Source organism: Lactuca serriola, chromosome 1, assembly GCF_051521515.1.
Source record: "Lactuca serriola cultivar US96UC23 chromosome 1, Lser_US96UC23_V15, whole genome shotgun sequence".
Lineage (NCBI taxonomy): Eukaryota > Viridiplantae > Streptophyta > Magnoliopsida > Asterales > Asteraceae > Lactuca > Lactuca serriola.
In genome coordinates this window covers 14,832,672-14,849,513 of record NC_136408.1, presented here as the reverse complement: position 1 = coordinate 14,849,513, position 16,842 = coordinate 14,832,672, and the positions used below count along the sequence as shown (strand labels likewise).

At 42.6% G+C, this 16,842-nt stretch overlaps 1 protein-coding gene across 1 annotated transcript; it reads right to left on the bottom strand.

Moving 5' to 3' along the window:
* Window positions 1-1,529: 1,529 nt before the first annotated feature.
* On the bottom strand, window positions 1,530-3,252 carry LOC145051848 (uncharacterized). Its single transcript, XM_078999678.1, has 3 exons — window positions 2,716-3,252; window positions 2,396-2,645; window positions 1,530-2,308 (listed from the first exon to the last, which is right to left on the bottom strand). Exons 1-3 carry the CDS (start codon window positions 3,250-3,252, stop codon window positions 1,530-1,532), a joined length of 1,566 nt encoding a protein of 521 aa, XP_078855804.1.
* Window positions 3,253-16,842: the final 13,590 nt, after the last annotated feature.

The window sequence follows — 16,842 nt, the reverse complement described above, 5'->3', positions numbered from 1 at the left end:
CATATGAGAAACTTATGATTTTTACACATGTTTTAACACTTTAAGCATGCTAAAAATATAGCTTTAAAAATAAATTGAGAATTAGTTGACGAAGTCTAAATGAAAGTTATAGATCTCGTCGATAGCTACGTGTAGATATAAAAAAAAAAAGACAAAATTGCAAGAATGGTCCCTGTGGTTAGGTGGAAATTGCCACTTTGGGCCAAAAAGGTTTGGGCTAGCATTGATGGACCATAGGTTTGCATTTTGTTGCCACTTTGGTCCAAAACCTTAACTGCTGTCACTTTTCCCCTGTTACCATCCATTTGACTTGTCAAATGGAGGGTATTTTCGTCATTCCATTCCCTATTTTACTCCCTATATTTAATTAATAAATTCCTCTTCCTATAAGATTAATCGATGATACTGCTGTCCTCAAGCTTTAATCCCCTCGTTCCCGTCTTCTTCACAAGCCCTAACACATCACTATTCACAATTTCCCTCTGAAGAAATTAACAATGGTGTTGTGTTTTTGTGGTAAAATGGCTATTGTTCGCACTTCGTGGACCGACAAAAACCTAGGTCGCCGTTTCTGGGGATGCCCGACTGAGGTAAGCAAATGGATTTTGTATTTGCATCATTGTTGTCGCATTACATGTTAAGAACATGTGTTGTCTTTTTTTTTTTTGAAGGGATCGAAGTGTCGCTTTATTGGGTGGTATGATGGTCCAATGTGTGAACGTTCAAAAACCATCATACCTGGATTGTTGAGGACAATAAACAAAGTGAAGGCTCAGACCACAAGACTCAAAATTTACATGTTATGCAGTTGGATTTTCTTTGTGTATGTTCTATTTTACAAGTAGCTTGAGAATTTAATAGTTTGGGTATGTAGTTTTTTGTTGAATATGTAAGCTGTGAGCAGTAAGCAGTGTAATATTTTGGTAAGTTGTATGAAAGTAGTATTTTGTTCAAGATGTAAGCAATGTAATCCATGTAAGACATGTTTTGCAACAAAATGTCAATGGAAATTATATTTGGTATCTATATTTTGACCATTCCATTTATGTATGCAATTAACAACAAATTTAAACATTGTAAAATATGCATTTAACAACAAATTAAACATACCATAAACCATAACATCCAATTGTATGATTTAAACATTGTAACGTATGCAATTAACATCAAATTAAACATACCATAAACCATACCATTAAATTTCTGATATGTTTTTCCCATAAATCAAAAGACATACAGTTTTTAGTAACATACTATCAAGTACCAAAAAGAACATCAATTGTATGATTTAAACATTGTAAAGTATGCAATTAACATCAAATTAAACATACCATAAACCATACCATTAAATTTCTGATATGTTTTTCCCATAAATCAAAAGACATACAGTTTTTAGTAACATACTATCAAGTACCAAAAAGAACATCAATGTATCTTCCACACCAAAAGACATCGAGTACATAACATACAATAAACATAAGCAGTTGACATGTAAAACCCAAAAGACGTCAAACTAGCTTCAAACCCCTTCAATTTCCTACTTGGCCCTTGCAAGTTCTAGCATTGTGCCCTTTATTTTTACACTTGCTGCAAGTCACACTAATAAACTTTCTTGTTAACTTCCCACTCCCACTTGCAGCATGAGTTTGACTCCCACTAGCCCCATCAGTTTGACTCCCACTAGCACCATTACCATTCTCTCTTTTCTTCTGGCTTCTCTCCCCTGCAGATTGCCTTCTCTTTTTCTTGGGTCTCCCAGGCTGATTATGGTGCAAAGGAGGGGTGAATTTAATTGGGCAATCACTTATATGCCACATTGCTCTCCCTTTAATAGGATCTACCTTATGAACATAAGCTGCTTTCCAAGTTTCTAGCCAATGCACCCTGTGGACATAAGTGTGTAACTCTCCAATCTTTTCACCATTATATGCTTTATCATTTAGGACAGCTAGGACATGTTTACAAGGGAGGTCAGTTAATTCCCACTTCTTGCAGCTGCATACCCTTTCTGCCATGTCAACAACTTGTTGATCCTGCCATGGCCCTTTCACTTGGTATTTGTCTGAACCATTCCACCTAGTTGTGTACTGAGATGCCAAATAGACATTTTTGTCCATAATCTTTGTTGAAGAAGGAGTTAGAGGCCCTACACACTTATTTTGCACCTTGATGACATTGCAGATTCTTTTCATCATATATTCCCTGATGTACTCCAAGCAAGTTATTAGTGGCTTATCCCTTCCTTCAACCAATTTGCTGTTGAAAACTTCACAAAGATTATTTAAAAGCATATCTAATATTGCTCTCCCTGAAATGTTGTCAAAAACAAAGTAAATAGTAAGTAAGACAGTGTACTAACAAAGTAATACACCTCAGGGGCAAATTTGGAAATTACCTGTGAAATGGCTTCTTGCCCAGTGTTGTGGGGGGATCTGCTTCAACCAATTATATGCATCCTTGTCAAATAAGTTGAATTCATTCATTAAGTGGTTGAACTCTTGGATTGTTGTTGATGTGGCACAATTCCACAAGTGTTCTTTGTGTTCATTAGATCTCCATGTTCTCTTCATATTATCATGTATATGCCTGAGACAATATATGTGCTCAGCACATGGAAACAACTGAGCAATGGGTGCCTGTAAACCCTGTAAGGAAATAAAACATAGTTAGTATATTTCATGCAAATATAGTAAATTTAAGATACCAATTACATACCTTTTGTCTATCACTTATAAATGTGAAGTTTGAGTTTGCATATAGGTCTAGGTCATCTCCTAAAATCTCAAGAAACCATTTACAGCTTTGAGTATTCTCAGACTCAACAATAGCATAAGCCAGGGGGTATATTCCATTGTTTGAGTCTACCCCAACTGCAGTCAATATCTGTCCTGGGAAAGGGCCCTTCATAAATGCCCCATCAAAACCAAGAAAATCCCTCAGGCAAGCTCTAAACCCTTTCTTCATTCCACCCAGATACACATAAATTCTTTTAAATCTTCTTGAGGTGGCATTGGAGTTGGGTTCAGACTCAAATTCTAACTTCACAGTTGTATCTGGATTGGTAGACTGTAGCTCTAAGATATAATCTCTAAGAACCTCATACTGTTTTCTGTAATCCCCTTGCACTTGTTTTTTTGCATTAGATTTAGCCCTGAAAATCTGATGTATAGAGAAACCCACTTGATATTCCTTTTGCAGTTGCTCTTTTAAAGCTTTCACAGGGATTGTTGGGTTTAATTCAACCTGATCCATTATTTGCTTCCCAATGAACTTTACAGTTGCAGATCTCACTTTTCTTGTATGCAAGCATCTGTGTTCGTGGTTATATGTTTTAATCATCCAACTACCATCTTTATTTGATCTAGAACCTTGTATCACCCAAGGACAAGGGGTAGGTTCACCAACATCACCCTCATTAAAGGCTACAGTCCCTTTGCATAAAGCTCTTAACCTTGTTTTGTCGTTTTTCTTGAAGAATATATTCCTCCTGGTTTCCAATGCATGCAATTGTATTTTTGCCTTTAACTCCTTTTTACTTTTATATTTTTGTCCTATCCTAAAAGTAACTTTATGTATCTCCCCTTGAGAGCACCTTGTCTCCTTCCCTAATTCTTTTAATAAAACTCTCCTTTTCCTTTATATATCAGAACCCTCATCCATTGAATCCCATCGGTCATTATCAATTACATCCAAATCTTCAGGGTCTTTAGGGTCTTCATCACTATCATTATGCATGGGATTTGTTACTCTCTTTTCCATAAATTCAGCTTCCAGATCAACACTCATGTAAAAATCCTTCATATCTACATCTACTTCAGGAATTATGTTATCCTCATCTACCCAAAAGTCACTGTCATCACTATCCTCCTCCCCATCACTTCTTTCATCACTATCATCCTCCCCATCACTTCTTTCACCATTATCCTCCTCCCCATCACCTCTTTCATCCTTAGCTACATTATGAGTAACTTCATCTTCAACTCCAATATCCATCTGATAACCCCCCATATCTACTTCATCTTCAACTCAAGCATCCATCTGATAACCCCCATATCTACATCATCTTCAACTCTAGCATCCTTCTCATAATTCCTCATATCTACATTAGCACTAACTTCATTAACTACCTCCTCCCCTTCATCCCCTTCCTTCTCTTCATTGAATCCATTATCAAATTCAGAATTAGATTCTAAAATCTGTTGGTACAATCCAAGATCAAATTCATTAGCTGCCTCATCAAAATCATTAGGTGCATGATCCTTATCCCCATCTACATTAGCTTCACTAACATCACCCATGGCCAATTTCTTATTGCATGATGACAAAGATTTGTCCTTGGTCCAACTCCTTTTCCTATTATACTCAGGGGATAATGAGAAAGCACCTTTATTATGTAAAACAGGGGATATTGACAAAGCACCTTCATTATGTAAAACAGGGGATAATGACAAAGATTTGTCCTTGGTCCACTCCTTTTCCTATCACTAGCTTGGTTATCAATTGTGGTGGTTTCATGTTCCTCAATTTCATCTAATTGCTCAATAGTGACCTTTTTAACAGGTTTAGGAGCCATAAAGTAAGTAAGCAATTTTGTAAAACCGTGTTCAGTGTACACCCTTATGACTTTATGCTCCTTCACATATTGGGCAAGATTACGAACATCATCATCGTTTCCTAGGGCACGTAGTCCAAAATGCATGTCTCCTTTGGGCAACCGAAAATGATAATAGATAACTGGGGGAACTGAGTATCCTAACCCTTTCATGATGGCATCCATTTCATGAACAGAAAACTCTTCTATATCGACCATGTCAACATATGTCACAGTTCCATCAATGTAGTTCACATCTGGAAACTTTGTGAACTCTCCCCCATGATGTAGCTTGATGGTAAACAGAGTAGGGTATCCATCTTCAAAACAAGAACAAAAAAGAAGTTTCAGATGAGAGGATTTCACATAAAAAGGCAACTTAGTGAGCAAAATAAAAATTACGTACCATAAACCACCCTTGCGTTGAATGCTTTCTCATACAACCTTACATTCCACATTGGAACTTGCATTAATTGATCAACTCACTTGATCGAAGCGCACAAGCTGGAAATGGGTTTAGGGTTCTTGATCCTCAGTTAATGAAAATCGAAGTGGAAACGAATATCTATGTAATTAAGACTATAAATGTGAGTATGATCGACGCTTTTATCCGTATGGCGGTAAGGGATGGATACGTAAAAGGAATTTATTAATTAAATATAGGGAGTAAAATAGGGAATGACGAAAATACCCTCCATTTGACAAGTCAAATGGATGGTAACGGGGGAAAAGTGACGGCAGTTAAGGTTTTGGACCAAAGTGGCAACAAAATGCAAACCTATGGTCCATCAATGCTAGCCCAAACCTTTTTGGCCCAAAGTGGCAATTTCCACCTAACCACAGGGACCATTCTTGCAATTTTGTCAAAAAAACGTCAAAAGCATAATTTGTATGAAGAAAATACACTTTTTTTAATATTTGGAAATTCGTACGTGCGCGCAAGAGGTGCGGCGCACACACCTTCTGGAATGGGCCACACAACACCACCCAAAATTCGACACATGTCACGTTCTGAGAGGAACCCTTACCGACCAAGTTTGTGCGCTGCACGCATGCCAAATTCTTAGCCTATAAATTGAAGTCTCTGACCTCATTCATTCCACACACCTCCTACATTTTCTCTCTCGATTTTCTCTACATTTAGCCCAATTTTACCTTAGTTTCGAGCTCCTAGAGAAGCCCTGAGAGCCCGTCATCTAGTAGCTAGTAGGGCGGAGTATTGTCGGTGCAATTTCTGGACTTCTGTCAGGAAAATCTCGGTAAGTTAAGCTACGGTTTTAATGTAACTTATATTTATATTCATAATCATTGTTATGGATGTATATAAGATTTATCAATGATTCTAATTATAAAGATAATTGATCTGCTTATAGGAGATGTGTCTAGAATCGTCACGTTGACTTGGTTGTTGAATTTCAAAAAGGTTATACACCAAAATGGCCATGCCTCCCAGCTGTCCAGCCCGACTGATCCGTATTTGATAGAAGTTTCGGGATTCACTGGGATTAGTGAAGGATCTAGCTTTCATTACCAGATCGTCATACGAATTAACAGGTTACAATATTATAGGTTAATACTCGTTAGGCTCGTTGTTCGTCAGTGGGATCGTCTGAAAAGTTGTTGATCTTCGGAGTAACTGTCTAAATGAGCTCATATCACTGTATCATGTATTCCAATATATATTCGTGTATGTTATGATATAGGAACCATTACGTAAAGCCCATAGTATTGTTTTCTATGTGGTTGTAGAGCCTAATATGTAGTATTTATGTGCGTGATTGTTTATATGCTTAAAAGTTACTGCATATTAGTTAGGGGATAATGGCAGAACGACAAAGAGGTTGAGATCTTATAGGACCACGTGTTAACGAAATGGAATGTAGGTCATAAGTACACTTTGACGCGTGTTAACAAAATGACATGTAGGGCACAACTACACGTAGACCCGTGTTGAAGACGAAATGACGTGTACGCCGTAAGTTTAAGATACGCATGTTATTTTTATGTGTAACATGCCAAAAAATTCAACACTCTTCAAAATAACTCATTTACTAATCTCATATCCAAGTTGCGTCTAAGATCCAAGCTCTTCTTACCACCTTCTTCTTCTTCAATAATGCCACAAAATACAAAGATAAGGTCAAGATGCACTATTCTCACTTAAGGTTAACTTGAGGGTCAGTTTTCTCAGATGGAGGTTGGTGAGAGAATGAGAAATGAGAGATAATGATGCTTAAATATGGACAAAACCCTAAAAATTAGGGTTTGAAGTTTCACCACGTACGCCCTATGTACGCGGTGTACGCACAACGTACTAGGGTCGGCCCTAGTACGCCTAGCATACACAACGTACACTCAACATACTACCTCCTGGCCAAAATTACCAAAATGCCACTATGGGCCATTTTTACAATCTTTTCAAACCCAAGGGTCAAAATGAAATGTTCTTTCATACTTAAGGTTACAAACGAAAGTACCTCATCATTAGGATGTTACAATTCTCGCCCACTTGAACTAGACTTCGTCCTCGAAATCGGTAACCGCGAATAACTCAGGATAATGCTCATGCATCTCCGCCTTCGGCTCCCAGGACCACTCAAAGCCTTTTCGATGTTGCCACTGAACCTTTACCAAAGGAATCTCCTTATTGCACAAAATATTCATCTTTCTTTCCATTATTGCTACCGGCCTCTCAATATAATTAAAGCGTTCATCGACCTGAAATATCATCCAAAAGGACCACTACCTCATCGTCCAACATGCACTTTCTCAACTGCGAAACATGGAAAGTGTTATGGATTTGGCTGAGCTCACTCAACAAATCCAACCTGTATACCACCTTGTGTACCCTGGCGATCACACATAACGGTCCAATATACCGAGGACCCATTTTTTCCCTCTTCCTGAAGCGTATCACATCATTCCAGGGTGAGACCTTCAGTGGCATCGTATCGCCGACCCGAAACTCTAACTCTGATCGGCGCCGCTCAACATAACCTTAATGTCGACTCTGAGCAGTCTGCAATCTCTGCATGATCTGTTGGATAAGCTCCCTGGTCTGGAGGACCACTTTAGTATTTCCCATGACTCTGTGACCAACCTCCCCCCAACAAACTGGGGTACAACATCTCCCACCATATAGGAGCTCAAAAGGCGGGGCACCAATGCTCAGAAGGCCATGGTCTTTCATACAAGTGCCATGTTATTCTTATGGCATTCCATGTTAAAGACACGAAGACAATTTAACAACCTACACAGTATAGTTAAAAGACTCACATATCAAACGTAGTCGACAACTAACCAGCTCACACAGTGTAACACCCTGTTCGGAATCAATTACTAATTCGAGGATGTGGCCTGAAGAGTGGTCATCATAAGGATTAGGTCCTTTGAAAATACAAGATTTAGGCCCATTTTGATGTTGGTAATGTAGATATGTGACCCAATAGTTCGGTTTGCACTTTGGAGTCAAAGGGTAAAATGGGAATGTAGTGTTTCAGACTTCTTTTATGAATTATGGATTTTAGTTCGTTGTGTTTTAAGTCAAAAGTAATTAAATAGGGTTGTAGATCTCCTCAATACCTTTCTGTAGATATAAAGAACGTTGAAAACGGAGTTAGAACGAAGAATTTATGATCGTTTGAACTTTGGGTGGTTTTGGGCCAAGATGAGTACGATGGACGTACAAAAAGGTGTGCGTTGGGCGTACTAATGGAATCCTGAGTACGTTGGTGTAACATCCCGAATTCAGGTGTGTCTATTGAACCCTTATTCTTTTCCCAGGTTGTCAAGTTAAGCCCCTTAAATGAATTGTTAGGCTAGTGAGTACGTTGGGCGTACTGAAGAGTACGCTGCGTGTACTCGCGCGCTTAATTTGGACGTGGACTTGCTTAAGTACGTTGGGCGTACCCAGGTTTACGCTGGGCATAGCGATCCCAGATGTAAACCCTAATTTGTGGCTTGTGTGCTATAAAAGGAATGCTAAGGCCTTATCCTCAACCACCATTTCAGAGAGTAAAACCCTAATATAGAGTCCTCCTTCTTTCTAGCTAGTGTATTGGTGTTCTAAGCTCCAAGTGTCATTTCAAGGTGGTGAAAGAGAAGAGGAGACCACTTTGGAAGCTAGGAGTTTGTGGGCAAGAGTAGATCCGAGCTTTTCAGAGGTTGGAGCTTCTTTCTGAGGTAAAAAGCTCAAAACTTTCCTTGTCATTTGTGTTGCGTGCGTCTTAGACCAATTTCTATGGTTTTTGGTCCCAAGGTGGAGACTTTATGAGCAAATGGTCTCCATTGGCCTATATCTATCATATTTCAGGACTATAAGAGTTATATGTTCATAAAAATGCAATCTTGGACGTAAATATTGAGCCATGCATGAGATCTAGACCTTTTGAGGAAGAAGGAAATGTGTTAGAGGGTGTAGGGACCTTTACAGCCATGCAAATGCTTACAGGTTCCGACTTTATGGGATAAGAGGCTCAGGGAGAGTCAAATCTGGAAGTTGAATGAGTGTCTTAACCGTTTAAGACCAAAATCCAAGGAAAGGCTGAAACTGAGACTTACGATGGGCGTAACTCTCAGTACGCGCAGCGTAAGGGGTTGAGACCCCGGTTGTGGTTCTCCGGCGTACGCCCCGCGTACAGAGAAGGTACGCGCCGCGTACTGCCTCCTGTTGACTTCCGTTGACTTTTAGGGTTTTGATTAACCTTTGGACTTTTGGGTCGGGGAGGGGTAAAATGGTCTTTTACTCTTTTGTGGAATTGTAGAGTGGATTTAATATACCCTTTGAGAGCCATTATTTATTTGAGAGTGTTGTTGTGTGTTTAGGCGGGGGCTAGACCAGTGTGTTGTGTGAGATTATCCGAGATACCCGAGGTGAGTCTTCTCACTATACATTACCTAGAGTGGTATATATGTGTAGACCGGAGGGTCTTGTGTGCTATGTGTATGTATGAGATTATTTGCAATGTGATATATGTATGCTATGTGATTGTATAGACCGGACTGGAGGGTCCAATGATATAGAACGGACCGAAGGGTCCAATGATACAGACCGGGCCGAAGGGCCCAACGAGCTATGACTGGACCAGAGGGTCCAACGAGCTACGGGACTGGAGGGTCCCGCTGAGACACATCGAGCGGAGGGTCGTACCGTAGCCTCGAGAGGCGTATGTGTTGTATGCGATATTTTGGGGAACTCACTAAGCCTTGTGCTTACAGTGTTTGTGTGATGTGTTTCAGGTACCAGTGAGGATCGCAGGAAGGCGCCGACATGACCAGTACACACTATCGGAGTTTCATATATTTGATCTTGGGATGTGATTTTATGGATTTGTTATGTGATACATTGAGAATTGGGAATTTTTATGAATGAAATTGCATTATTAAAAAGTGAAAAATTGTTTTGAAATTTACTTTGTTACAAGTTGGTATCAGAGTCTTGGTTTGAGGGATTCGGATGCACCTTCGGGCGTGTCTGAACTCAAACTGAGGATCTGAGAAAGTTTTTAATAAAATAAACAATTTTTCTAAAGGAGTAAAAGAGAACAACAGGAGAACACAGTGTGTACGGTCAGCCAGCGCCCGAACGATGATTTCCCAAAATACCCTTGCATTATGTGTTATGAGATATGATTATGATATGATATGCATGTTAGAGTAGGCTGGGTATTCATATTGGGACTAGAGTGGCCTGATTTGTGATGCCTTAGCCTAGGGAGATTTTTGCTGCTATTAGATGCTTGAGAGTGAGTAGGTAGCAGTGAGGAGCTTATGAGAGGTCTACCGAAAGGGTAGCCTATGTTAGCGAGATGTAGAGTACTTGTGACATGGGATCCAAGGAGGAGGACTTGGTGTGAATACTGATGCGGTATGGACGGTAGTATAAGGGCCCGTACTACCGAAGACACTGTATCAGTGCGCAGTCTAAGTAAGAATCCTTAGGGTACTAGGAAACAAGTAGGGTTGATTTATCGAGTGCGAGCATGCTCGAGCGGATCTCTGATATTTTGTGTTGTATTTCGGAGAGACATCATATTTGGGATACGCCACACACCTGAGAGCAGTGGTGTTAGTGATGAGGAGATTCGCAGGTTGATTCATGATGAGGTGGCTGATGCCATCCGAGCCGAGATACGGAAGATGTTTGGTTCTATCAAGACCACTCTGATGGATACTTTTAACGAGCGTTACGTTGCTCTTACTGAGGTTGTTGTTGATGCGGCCACCGCAGCCGTCACTGCTGCGAGGCCCCAGGGGGGTGACTCATTGTTGTACCGAGAGTTCAGCAACACGAAGCCACCAGAGTTCTACGGGACGCAGGATCCGATTGTTGCGATGAGATGGATTTATGATATTGAGGGATGTTTCTATACTTGCTCGTCCGGAGCATTTGAGAGTTCGGTTTGCACCGAACCAGCTTCGTTTGGGGCGAAGGACTGGTGGAAGTTTGTGACGGCAGACTTCACTACGACAGAGCTTACTGCGGTGACCTGGGAGAGGTTCACCATGATGTTTCGAGATGAGTATGTTCCCCCTGTGGAGAGGGAACGTCTAGCCCAGGAGTTCTTGTCCCTCAAGTATGGAACTTAGTCTGTTACGGTGATTACGAGGATGTTTCATGAGAGGGCGTTGTTTTGCCCTGAGCACGTGTCGACTGAGCAGGCACGTATGTGTTGATACTTGAGCATATTGATGAGTGATATCCGTGAGTTCGTGGCAAACTCGTCATACCAAACATTTGCCGAGCTCCAGGCAAATGCTCGAAAGAGGGAGATTGAGCTGGAGACTCAGGTCATGGAGGAGGCCGAGTCTCAGAGGAGGGACAGGCGACCGACACAGGCGCAGCCGGCAGCCAAGCGGGCAAATCCCGCTGATTTGAGATTTGGGGGTATGAAGGGCCGCACTTATGGGAAGTGCGGCAAGAGCCATGAGGGAGTGTGCAGAGCTGGGGTGTGTTACAAGTGTAGGAAGGAGGGACACTATGCGAGGGATTGTCCCCAGGGATTCATGGTTTGCTTCCATTGCAACCAGACCGGCCATCGGAAGGCCGAGTGCCCACAACTGCGACAGGGATCGACACAGGGATCCGCACCTATTTCCCGAGCTACTGAGGCCCGGCCAGTGAATACCGAGGCACCAAAGTCTCGCGGGAGAGCCTTCCAGTTGACAACGGATGAGGTCCGCGCCAACGCCCGATGGCGTGGCTGGTATATATTCTTTCTTTTATTTATGCTGAGTTATGAGATATTGTGCTTATATTGCGATATGCGTAGGTACTTTTCTTGTGAGTTATGTACCTGCTTTGGTGTCATTTGACTCGGGTGCGAGTCGGTCATTTGTGTCTTTAGTGTTTAGTCAGCACATCAGTACCTAGCGAGAGGCGTTGAGTCGACCTCTATGAGTTTCCATACCTGACGAGTGAGCGGTGTATGCCACTGATGTGATTCGAGGATGTGTGCTCGAGATTTTCGGCGTTGAGTTTCCGATTGATTTGGTCCCGATTGCGATGGGAGATGTCTGTGTCATCGTGGGCATGGACTGGTTGAGCAGGTTTGGAGCAATTATCAACTGCGAGCGACAGCTGGTGACCATACGAGACCCTAGCGGGGCAGTTCTTACGATTTATGGCGAGGGTACTCGTTCTGGGTCAGCATTTTGTTCGGTTGCCAGAGTGAGACAGAGTTTGCAGCGGGGCTGCAGTGGGTTTGTAACCTATGTGATGGATACGCGAGTGGCCGCCGAGAGGCTGAGTTCGATTTTTGATGTTCCGATAGTGCATGATTTCCCAGATGTTTTTCCCCAGGAGTTGCCGGGTGTACCTCCCGAGAGGCAGGTTAAGTTTCGCATCGATTTGATTATGGGGGCAGCGCCTTATCGCCTTGCGCCGCCAGAGATGCAAGAGTTATCCTCGCAGCTTCAGGAGCAAAAGGGATTTATTAGACCGAGTAGCTCACCGTGGGGAGCGCTGATCCTTTTTGTCAAGAAAAAGGATGGTTCACATCGGATGTGCATTGATTACCGGGAGTTGAACAAGTTGACGGTTAAGAACCGTTACCCACTACCGAGGACAGACGATTTGTTCGACTAGTTGCAGGGAGCGTCTTGGTTCTCCAAGATTGATCTGAGGTCGGGATATCATCAGATGAGAGTGCGAGATGAGGATATCCAGAAGACGGCGTTCAGAACTCGTTGTGGGCATTACGAGTTCGTGGTGATGCCTTTTAGGCTCACCAATGCACCGAAGGCGTTCATGGATCTCATGAACAGGGTGTGCAGGCTGATGTTGGATCGTTCAGTGATCATGTTCATCGATGATATATTGGTGTATTCGAGATCCAGAGAGCGACATGGGGAGCATTTGAGCGAAATCCTCGGAGTTCTGAGATCGGAAAGGCTTTATGCCAACTTCTCCAAGTGCGAGTTCTGGTTACGGGAGGTCCAGTTTTTGGGGCATCTCGTCAACCAAAATGGGATTTTGGTTGATCCGGCCAAAATTGAGGCGGTTATGAGGTGGGAGGTACCGAGATCACCCACCGAGATCAGGAGTTTCCTAGGGTTGGCGGGCTATTATCAAAGATTTATTAGGGATTTCTCCAAGATCGTCGTGCCACTCACCAGGTTGACCCGGAAGGGTGTTGCTTTTTCATGGGGTCCAGAACAGCATACCTCGTTTGAGACACTTCGCCAGAGATTATGCGAAGCCCCGGTGTTAGCCCTCCCGGAAAGGGATGGAGGATTTTGTGGTATACTGTGACGCATCGATATCGGGGTTGGGTGCAGTACTTATGCAGAGGGGGCATGTGATATCATATGCATCAAGGCATCTAAAGCCTCATGAGACGAGGTATCTCACCCACGATCAGGAGTTGGGGGCAGTAGTGTTCGCCCTCAAGATCTAGTGTCACTATTTGTATGGGGTTCGATGTACCATATACACGGACCACAAGAGCTTGAAGTATTTGATGGATCAACCCAATCTGAATATGCGCCAGAGGAGATGGTTGGACGTGGTAAAGGATTAAGATTGTGAGATCATGTACCACCCGGGCAAGGCTAATGTTGTAGCTGATGCCCTGAGCCGTAGGGCGTAGAGTGCTCCGATTCGAGACATTTGTATGCGGTTGACGGTGATGGCTCTGGTGTTGGACACCATTCGGGAGGCCCAGGCAGAGGCCGTGAGCCCGAATAACCGTAAGAGAGAGCGGGTAATTAGGCAGGTATCGAAGTTCGTTACCAACAACCACGGGCTCATGACCTTCCAGGGTCGGATTTGGGTGCCGTATGCAGATGGGGCGTTCACCACATTGATGGAGGAGGTGCATCGATCGAGATTCTCGATCCATCCCAGGGCCACTAAGATGTATTTGGATTTGAAGAAAGATTATTGGTGGCCCTGTATGAAGAGAGATGTTTCATGGTTTGTTGAGAGGTGCTTGATCTATCGCAGGGTTAAAGCTGAGCACCAGCGTTCGCATGGCAAGTTGCAGCCACTTGAGGTTCCCCAATGGAAGTGGGAACAGATTTCTATGGATTTCATCACCAAATTGCCATGGACCGTGAGGGGTGTCGATGCAATTTGGGTGATCGCCGACCGACTGACGAAGAGCGCTCACTTTCTTGCTATCAGTGAGGGCTCTTCTGCAGAGAGGTTGGCCGAGTTATATGTGAGAGAGGTGGTATCACGGCATGGAGTGCCAATCTCAATTGTGTCAGATCGGGATGTACGTTTCACTTCCAGATTCTGGAAGAAGTTCCATGAGGAGTTGGGCACGAGGCTGCATTTCAGTACCTCCTACCATCCACAAACGGGCGGGCAGAGTGAGCAGACGATTCAGACGCTCGAGGACATGCTCCGAGCATGCGTGTTGGACTTCGGAGGAAGTTGAGACACGTACTTGCCGTTGATTCAGATCTGAAGGTAGGAGACTTGGACTTAATGGATTAAGTTGAAAAAGATGCACTTTTGGTCTAATTTGATGCTTAAAGGATAGATCTTGGTGGTTTGGACCATTCTAATGGATAAAGTTGGAAGATTTATCCATTATGGAGCTTTTAAGATCCATAAAAATGTAATCTTGATCCTTCTATACCTTCCATGAGAGTATCATGTTGTCCTGATGGATTAATAAGTTAAGGTTTTAGCTTTTAGACCCTTTCTAAACATGGAAAGTCATAAATTTGGAAACTTTATGGCTTAGAATGATGTTGTGGGACTAGATACAAGTGTTGGATGAAAGGACTTAAGAGATTAAGCACTTAATGGAAAAGTGCCATTTAGCTGGGTACGACGGGTGTAGCTTCGAGTACGCTATGCGTATTTTTATGGGGTCCCGATTCTAGTTGGTAAGTACGCCATGCGTACGAGCTGAGTACGCTGGGCGTACTCAGCCTGAAGTTTGATTTGTTAACTTTGACTTCCGTTGACTGTTGACTTTTGACCACGTTTGACATTGGACCAAACTTGAGGGTTTTGGCCTATTAACTAATATTTTATATGGTTCTGGTATTGATAGCTCAGAAAGTCGGCGAGGCGACAGCTCAACATTTTTTGTGGGGAGCTTTTGCATTCGAGGTGAGTCTCCTCACTGTTTATATGGGTCGAAGGCATCAATTCCGGCCCATTTGGTTTATGTGATGTAGGAAGACCCGGGGGTTAGCCCTAGGCATTATGTATGAAAGACCAGGAGGTGCCTTCTGACACACTGTATTTTATTATGTATGATAGGAAGACCTAGGGGTTAGCCCCAGGCATTATGTATGAAAGACCAGGAGGTGGCTTGTGGCACATTGTATACTAATTAGCTAAGTAGAGTAGTGTGTATGCTAGTTGTCTCTGTGATGCTTACATGGAAGACCAGGAGGTGGTTCTTGGCACTTGTCTGTAAGACCCAGGGGTGGCCCCCAGCTTGGCAAGAAAGACCACGTGGGTGCCCGTGGCATAATAGAAAGACTATGTATCGACACATAGCATTTTTATTGATTATGATATATGAATGATATGTATGTCTCATGGTTATGTATGACAGTATGTGATTTATGTGCTTATATGACCAGACAATATCCGGTTGAAAGAGACCGAAGGGGTAGGCCAACACCCATATATGTTAGGCAGTATGTTGATATGTATGGTATGTGGTATTTGGGGAAATCATTAAGCTTCGTGCTTGCGGTTTTCAGTTTTCAAATAAAGGAGCCCGGGACGATTGCAACGCATACACCTATGTTTTTTTGCAATATGTGATTTCTAGGAATGAAGTTTGATAAATGTTTATTTGAAATGCCTTTCAATGTGTGAACCAATTTACAAATGTGTTTTAGTTATATTAAAAATGAAAATTTTGGTCATGATTTATGGGATATTACACATAGTCAAGAAGTGGGTAATACAAAACACCTATGGAATCATATAAGGTAGACCCTTGGTCTACATTCTAAAACTAGTAATGTTACTAAAATTCAACCAAGTCAAAAAGCCAACGGTCAAATTCAACTCTAACCGACCTCCACATCGTGGCCAAACAATGGCCACTTCGTGGATATCCAACTTGATCCCGATTAATACTCACTACCATGTCGTGACATGTATGCCACCACGTCGTGGTAGAGTCCAAACAAATCAGTCGTGACCATATCAACCTCCATGTCGTGGCAAGTACGCCACGAGCTGAGTACGCCATGCGTACGAGCTGAGTACGCTGGGCGTACTCAGCCTGAAGTTTGATTTGTTGACTTTGACTTCCGTTGACTGTTGACTTTTGACCACATTTGACATTGGACCAAACTTGAGGGTTTTGGCCTATTAACTAATATTTTATCTGGTTCTGGTATTGATAGCTCAGAAAGTCGGCGGGGCGGCATCTCAACATTTTTTGTGGGGAGCTTTTGCATTCGAGGTGAGTCTCCTCACTGTTTATATGGGTCGAAGGCATCAATTCCGGCCCATTTGGTTTATGTGGTGTAGGAAGACCCGGGGGTTAGCCCTAGGCATTATGTATGAAAGACCAGGAGGTGCCTTCTGACACACTGTATTTTATTATGTATGATAGGAAGACCTAGGGGTTAGCCCTAGGCATTATGTATGAAAGACCAGGAGGTGGCTTGTGGCACATTGTATACTAATTAGCTAAGTAGAGCAGTGTGTATGCTAGTTGTCTCTGTGATGCTTACATGGAAGACCAGGAGGTGGTTCTTGGCACTTGTCTGTAAGACCCAGGGTGGCCCCTAACTTGGTAAGAAAGACCACGTGGCGGCCC

What these genes read in the sequence shown, in the direction of transcription:
- LOC145051848 (XM_078999678.1), bottom strand. Translation starts at nt 3,252, where the DNA reads ATGGATCAGGTTGAATTAAACCCAACAATCCCTGTGAAAGCTTTAAAA. An exon ending in TTATAAGTGATAGACAAAAG is followed by an intron (nt 2,646 to 2,715) that starts GTATGTAATTGG and finishes ATTTCCTTACAG; the next exon opens with GGTTTACAGGCACCCATTGC. An exon ending in GGCAAGAAGCCATTTCACAG is followed by an intron (nt 2,309 to 2,395) that starts GTAATTTCCAAA and finishes ACAACATTTCAG; the next exon opens with GGAGAGCAATATTAGATATG.